The sequence below is a fragment of the Meleagris gallopavo genome, chromosome 7 (genome assembly GCF_000146605.3).
Source record: "Meleagris gallopavo isolate NT-WF06-2002-E0010 breed Aviagen turkey brand Nicholas breeding stock chromosome 7, Turkey_5.1, whole genome shotgun sequence".
Classification (NCBI taxonomy): domain Eukaryota; kingdom Metazoa; phylum Chordata; class Aves; order Galliformes; family Phasianidae; genus Meleagris; species Meleagris gallopavo.
The window spans coordinates 9,525,200-9,532,925 of NC_015017.2; the positions used below are offsets into that span (position 1 = coordinate 9,525,200).

Sequence of the window (7,726 nt, forward strand, 5' to 3'; positions counted from 1 at the left end):
AAACAAAAAAAAAAACAAAAAAAAAACCAAGAGCATGCACTGGCTTGATAGAACCCATACAAAGGGACAAAGAGGGAAAAGCTATCCCTACAGTAGCATATGAACTCTGATTCAAGGAAAAAAATCTGCAATTTATCCCTCAAAAAGCCATCAAAAGCAAAGTTCAATAGTTCCACTTTAAAGCATCTAGCAATTTCTCTTGCACTAACAGTTTGTGTCTTTGGAAGAAAAGAATAGAGAGACTTTTAGGAGAATAGAGATCTCCTGACACCACTGCAGTGATAAGAAATGGAGTTCCTGGAAGGAGGAAGAACAGAATAAAAGAAATAATAAAGCATGTGGGTGAAAATCACAGGTGATCATTCATGAAAGAAATACACAGGAGGTAACGTAACTGGGAGTAAAACAGTAGCTCTAAGAATAAATAATAAAGACGAATTAGTAAGCTGGCAGATGCTACATTCCAATGACTGAAAAAACTACAAATGAAAGATAAGAAAGATTATTTGGATATGGAAGAAGAGCAGGAGAGAATTTAAACTAAACATAATGAAGACCCAAAAATTTCAAAGAAATTTGTCAAAACTTTTCCTTGCAGACTGCTTTTTTAACTGCAAAACAGAACAGGTAGATATTATACACAAGTATCCACGCACGCTTTGGATACCATATACTGAAGTAACTGAAAAACGATCAGAAATCAAAATGCATGAAAACCAGCAATATTTTGCTTCTTCTCTCCTTTCTAAATAGTTTGCAATTTACTGGAATCTTCAGACAAGTTCACACTGCAGTGATCTTGAACCGTGACTGCGATAATCATATATGACAGAAGGTGACACTTGTGTCCTGTATTTTCATCATGCACACATAAGCAAATGCTGCAGCCATTCAGTTATCACAGCACAGCCTACGAGTGCCAGGGCAAGATGATAACAATTCATAATGCATGGGCTTGCCAAACAGTTTTTGGTCATAGAATTTTGAACAGAAATAGTAAACACACTCACCCTATTCAGCACGTTTTGCTCTGCTCTTACATTTATACTCAGTTTTATAACCTGTAAGATAGATTCACTTTTTCAGTAAAGTTGCTTCACATGAAATCTGTAGTGTACAAGAAAAAATAAAGGGGCTAATTATTGACTTTTTTGTTTGTTTGTTTTTAATAGCTAGGGCTTCAATGGAGATCTCTCAGGTTCAAAGACCACAGAGAAATCCTCTTGCTCATGCTATGCTTTCTGCTGCCACCTACCTACCTACCTCAGACCACCTGCAGGCTGCTTTCTTTTGTACCCTTAACTCCCAATCTTGTGCTCCCAAGGCTTCCCTAGAAACTAACGATAGCAGCTGTTTTAGCAACTCTACAGCCATAGGGTGAATCAGATACCTAAGTTAGACACTCTGATGCACGGAAGACCATGGAAACTGAATGGCAGGGACTAAATATGGATCCTCATAGCACCAGTCAAGGGATCAGATTAGACATACAGCAAAAATTCTTATTCAATATGGCCATATATCCATCTTTCTCCCTTTACTTCAAAAGGACCCGTGAAGAGTATTCAAGAAAGTATTCTACAGAACATTCCTCCAGTACCTTCTTTCACTGAAGCTTTTGTTCAAGGAAGCCTTCAATTTTATAACATGACACATCCATAAGATAAAAATTGTAACTAAATAAATTATTGTAGCATGCGTACAGGACTGTAAATTTCTTTGAAAGAAGTATTACCAAAGCAACAAAATCATTCTAAGAAGTACAAGACAAAGTTGAAAAATTAAAAAAAAATTTTTTTCAAGTACCTAAATTGTAACATTTCGTTCAAGTATACAATATGGTAGCCTTCATTTTTTGCTTTTAACACTTTTAATTGAAAACACACAAAATTCTGACTTCATATACAAATTCAAAATGGTCAGTACCTTGAACAAGTATTGAAGATAAATAATGAATAGAGCAAATGCACCACAAGTGGTCCAGCTAACCAAGGCAAGGGACCCCATCATGCAGAGTCTTCTGGGTGTAATCAGTTTAGCTTTCGAAAGTACAGTAGGTCTGAAAAAAGACAGAACCACTCTCACATTTTGTAGTTTTGATGTCATTACAAGATACCTAGCAATCACTCTGTTTCAGAAATGACTCAGGAGAATGTATTGCTCCCAAACTGATTAAACACTGGAAAAATAAGGTTAGACAAATATATACACCAGCTGCTACGTAAGCTACTTAATAGAACGACTTCATCAGACACCTTCCTGTAACCAACACATTATTAGTTACTAGCTTGTAACTAAGGCATTACTTTTACTTCACTTGGGGAACACAGCATACTTCGGTGAACGTAAAGCATTAGCTTATCCTTAGTTCACTTAGTTCTTCTGTTGAGACAAAGAGAACCAGCACTGTATTATTACTGCTGCACAGCTGCACATTCAAGTGACTCCAACCGCAAATATTTAATAAACTGCAGTCTTCAAAGGTAGCACAGCAGCATGCAACAATAAGCTTGCAATATTAATTCTGTGACATTCTTCTCAGACAGGAATTTCTGCTTGCTCACAACATGAGCGACAAAGGAAAGCTTTTTTGGAGTCTCAGCTTTCCAGAAGATACTTGTCTCAGAGACAAGTATGAAACAAGAATGGCAAAGATGAGATGATGAGATAGAAAAATGGGGGAATGCAATTGGGAACATAGTGCAATATCTATAATTTCTTGGAATTTCACTGAACATTCCAGTATTAAAATAGACAGTGAAAATGGGAAAGAAGTGTTATTTGGAAAATAACATCTTGAAAGCTTTTGCAACAAATACTGAAAATAACCACAAAGAGAATCATAGAATCATAGAATCCTTAGAGTTGGAAGGGACCTTTAAAGATCATCTAGTCCAACTCCCCTGCGATGAACAGGGACATTACAGCTAAATCAGAGGTTGCCCAGGGCCTGATACAGCCTGGCCTTTAAAGTTTCCAGAAATGGGGCACCAACTGTACCTCTGGGCAGCCTGAGAAGAGTACTTGACAGGAAAAAAACTCCACAGACAGCTAATGACAAATTATTTGCTGCTGGCCATATCAGAACTTCTTTAAATACTGAGCCAAAGCCAAATGAATACTATTCAACTTAAGAGAGATTTATAAATCATCCTTTTTTTAATTTTTTATTTTATTTTATTTTTTTTACCCCCCAAGAAATTCAGGACTGGATCAGAACCTGTATAAAATACTAGAACCGTGCATGATATTAAAAAGCCATTTAAATTCTCTTTTGGTGATGTGTAATGAGGAATATGAGGCACTTCTCATTCTTCATTAGTACTTAGCACTAGCACATTCAGATGTCTAAAATCAGGCAGAATTTCATCTGTCCAACCATTCACATTGAAGCAAACAAAAATGACTGTGTTGTAGACATATAAAAAAGCATAATTAAAGTTTTACCTAGTCAGAGTTAAACATAATGAAGAGAAGATTCTCAGAGATGTAGAGAAAAATACTGCACTCCAGTAGGCAATGCCTGTCCCAAAAAGAAATAGAATCAGGGACACAAGGGGGAACCATGCATCCTGACTACTCAGTACAGCAGCATCCACCTCTGGTAGCAAGAGTGAATCCCATATCTCTCTAAACCAGTTAAACCTGCCAAAAATATGAAAGTAGTATTACTTATCACTTCCACTTGCTACAACAGTAAGACATTCAATCAACTAGTCTTCCTACTTACAGGCTTTCAAACAAAATCAGTCAGACCATAATATCCCACCATAGTTATTCTGAAATTTCTTTATTTAGACACTGCTTAAAAAAAATAATAATAATAATGCAAACTTACCCCTGCAGAAACACAACAATGCTTATAATAGGTTCTACTTTGTAGGGCTTAGCTGTTCTAACTAGTTCAAGTGAAAATTCTGAACACTGGCCTAGAATCAAGAACAGAAAGCACCTATAATTATTATTTTGTCATGAACTTGAACAAAGACTAATCACAACAAAAAGCAAATTCAGGAAAAAAAATTGAAAGTTCACTTTCAAGATAACCATGTCTTATGACAACACTGCAAATCAGCCTATTGCATCATGGTTGGACTTGATATCATAAGTCTTTTTCAACCTAATAGATTCTGTAATTCTATGATCAGAGGGCCTTTATTCACTGCATCACTCACGGTCAGGTTGTATGGCACAAGAGCTTCCAGAGAAATTCAGTTTGTTACAAATACCAACCTGAATTTAAATGACAATGCATTCTGTCTTAAGACATGTCTAATAATCAGGCTTCAAATCTTCATGCAAGATTAAGATGTCTTATGTATCTTAACATTATATTTTAAATTTTTACAGTATTTTAAAGTAGTTTTCTATTAATACTAAAATATGGTGCAACACACTGATCACAAGGAAAGAAAAAACAAACTGCTAGAACACAACCATGGAGAACTATCAACAAAAACTGAAGCTAAAGAATGTATATCCAAAGTATTTACTCAAGTTCAGTGATGCCCGGCTTAAAAAAAAAAAATCGCAACTGCTAAATCGTCAACAGTAAATTGGAGAAGTAATTAATTCAAAAACACTAGAAAAAGTATTTTTCCAGAAAGCTACCTGTTGACAGCAGTGTACTCAACTGTCCTCCATAGGTAAGGAGAATATTAGAAACAACATAGACAGGAAGAGCGCCAGCATGGAATCTTATTATCTGAAAGACAAGGATAAGAAAATCTTTTGTATACATATACACACAAAAATCAACATCAAGTCAATTTAACTGGAAGATCTATCCTACAAGATACTACTGGTTTCTTGGTAACATGTACAAGTATTTGATAACCCTCTTAACAATTAATGGTATACATATGGAAAATACTCTCATAAATGGCTACTCAAAAGTGTTATATATGTTATATAATATTTTGATCCCTTATAAAAATGAGGGATCAAAATATAAACAGAAGTCCTTTTTTTTTCCCATTCACGACAAATACAGAAAGAATAGAATACCACATTACTGGTAATTCAGTAAAATACATAAGCAAACCCTAAATGCAAAAGGCACTTTCCAAGCAAAATCTGCATAGTTACGAATCCTTTCAGACTCAAATTTCATTTATGTTTTCCTGGCATCCACTGTACAAAGTAATGAAATAATATCCCTTTACATAAAGATAGTACAGAAATTCTTCTAAAATGATAACAAAATGAAAAACCCTATAATTGCATATATTCAAATACAGAAACTTACTAATAATATTCCAGAGCAATACTTAGGAGCTTGGGAATTTAATTACTTTTCAGAATTAGAAAACCACAGATGGGTGGTCTATTCTTACTGACACCAATGTAGAAAAGTATTCCTCATGCATAAAGGAAGAAAAATAGTTATAAAGAGACTAACTGAGCTACTTATGCTTTTTTAACCCTACTTTTGTTTCATGTCAAATGTTCAAGTTTTATCAGTACTGACTCATTAGGCAAGACAGTCAAAATGACTTCCAGTGCCATCCTTCTATAGATACTGGGCTAACTACAAAGACAAATGTTCAACATCTACACTCCACTCTCTAGAGCTAGAGAGATTTTCTATTATGAAAACGGGGGCATGGGATGGGATGACTCGTCAAGTGACAAAGTTTTAACTGGTCCTCAAATAGTGCTCCTTTTGGCATCAAAAAGGGATTTCATGTATCACAGTAGGAAAGGAAGGAAGAACTTGTATTGAAAGTCCCTCTTACTTGTCCAAGAATTTGTAAAAACGACGTTTTCAGAATTACCTGCATAAAAAAAGGTAACAGATAATTTGAGTGTTATTTTGCACAATGGCTAACAAATACAAAACACTTTTAAGAAACCAGCTTAACTATGAGAACACAGCAATCCTGTTATTGAAATGTACAACTTACTACCAAATTTTTTTTAAAACAAATACTTTAATATTTTGGATAAAGAAGCATAAGACCAACTTTCAATAGCCCTCTAACTTGGCAAAACAGTTGTAACAAGTACTACATTTACAAATTGGCCAAAGAGCAAAACTTTAGATTTGCTTAGTATTTGTTTTGCTAGAAACCAGCCATGTGATTTGAAAGACTGAATTATACAAAAATTATACATTGACACAAGTTAGCAATGAAATGTTTCTTACTTACTTCATACTGACAGTCTGACGAAGAGTAAATATTTAACACTGGAAATCTGCTCTCATTTTCAGGCTGAGCCATGTGCAGTTTTGCAGAAATCTCAGTAAATGATGGAACGCTGAAAGAGAGAAACAACTGGTAATCTTTTCCTCATAATAAAAAAAAAAAAGCATAACACGCTTTTGTCTTCAGCAAGTGCACATAAAATGCAACTAGTTCATCAAGTGTCATCACAACCTGTGAACTGAATGGCATACTGAACCTGCTTATTCTATCACAAGAAACCACAGAACGGTTTGGGTTGGAAGGTATCTTACAGTCTGTGTAGTTTCAACCCCTCTGTCATGGGTGGGGACACCTTCCATTAGACCAGGTAACTCAAAGTCCCATCCAGCCATACAAGAACTATTTAATATTCTCAAGTCTCTGTCTTCCAGTCTATCAAGAGGCATAGTATTAATGAAAACTGACATATTTAGCTAACACCTTGCAGAATATGTAAATATGTTAAATGAAGAGAGCGGGTAGGATGGATTTTCAAGAAATAATTCAGACTCCTGTAAGCATTAAGCTGTTGGAGTAGAAAATTCAGGAAAAATACCTGAAGTTCAATCAGGTTGTTCAACTACAATTCATGAGTGACACACATTTCAATGTGTATCACTTGTTTATGTCAGAGCTATACTATTGAAAAAGCTTAGGGCTGCTCTGTGATCAAAAATCTGGTTTACAGGAAGAAACCAGTATCCAGAGCAAGCTCTGGTTCCCATTCATTAAGGGTTCAAATCTTAAAATTACCAGGAAATTGAACACCCACTTCCAGAAAATAAGTAATAACTACCAAGCAAGCAACTGATTTATCTATTAGTAAACATTGTGAAGAAAAATCTGAAGAACTTTGTCAAGAAAGACAGACAGATAAATGAGAGAAACACACAAAAGCAAAGCACTTGAGACTGGAGAATTTGTCTCATGTCTGAAATACACCCACAATGGAATGCTCAATCTCTTCCAAAACATAAGAAGAAATTACAATTGTTAAGGTCCTTACTTAACCACAGTTACCGAGTCTTCATGTGACCAGGGTATGTGAAGTCTGTAAACACTAGGTTTTCTTTCTGAAAAGAAAGATAATTACAAACACAAAATTCATTCAGAACAAGATGTGACAAGTATCTGCAAAAATTAAGTGAAGAAAATTTAATAGTCCCACTGAATACAGACACAACATTTACTAGGTACCATTTCCTCAAAACAACACCAAAGCATGAATATATACACACACTGCTTACCACTTATTATATCTGTATATCATAGCTGACTCGGTATAATTTCACTTCAAGACTTTTAAAATGCAAGTAAAACAAAAAGTGGCCTACAAATCATCATACAGAAGCATTTTGCTTGTATTTACATTTCAATTAAAACCGCAATTCAGTGAACTTAGCATTGAACAAAAATGACATTTTTAAACACATGTTGTTACATAACAAGACAAGAACCGACATTTAAAAAGCAGAAGTTACAAGGAAAACCTCTGATTTTCACTTGAAAGCTATTTCCTCAAGCTAATAAAACTTTGT

The 7,726-nt window shown here is 35.0% G+C and overlaps 1 protein-coding gene across 3 annotated transcripts in view; it reads right to left on the reverse strand.

The window, feature by feature from the left end:
- PGAP1 (post-GPI attachment to proteins inositol deacylase 1) overlaps positions 1–7,726 on the reverse strand; it is a 28,844-nt gene that overhangs the window by 5,325 nt on the left and 15,793 nt on the right. For all 3 annotated transcript variants that reach the window (XR_004160293.1, XM_019616964.2, XM_010713580.3), the window contains 8 exons: positions 7,195–7,261; positions 6,153–6,261; positions 5,739–5,777; positions 4,612–4,705; positions 3,839–3,929; positions 3,448–3,645; positions 1,927–2,059; positions 1,011–1,061 (listed from right to left, as the gene is read on the reverse strand). Coding sequence is in view for 2 of the 3 variants with exons in the window: in XM_019616964.2 (XP_019472509.1) it covers positions 1,011–1,061; positions 1,927–2,059; positions 3,448–3,645; positions 3,839–3,929; positions 4,612–4,705; positions 5,739–5,777; positions 6,153–6,261; positions 7,195–7,261 (782 nt within the window). In the remaining variant the exon portion in view is untranslated. The remainder of the gene's footprint in view (positions 1–1,010; positions 1,062–1,926; positions 2,060–3,447; positions 3,646–3,838; positions 3,930–4,611; positions 4,706–5,738; positions 5,778–6,152; positions 6,262–7,194; positions 7,262–7,726) is intronic.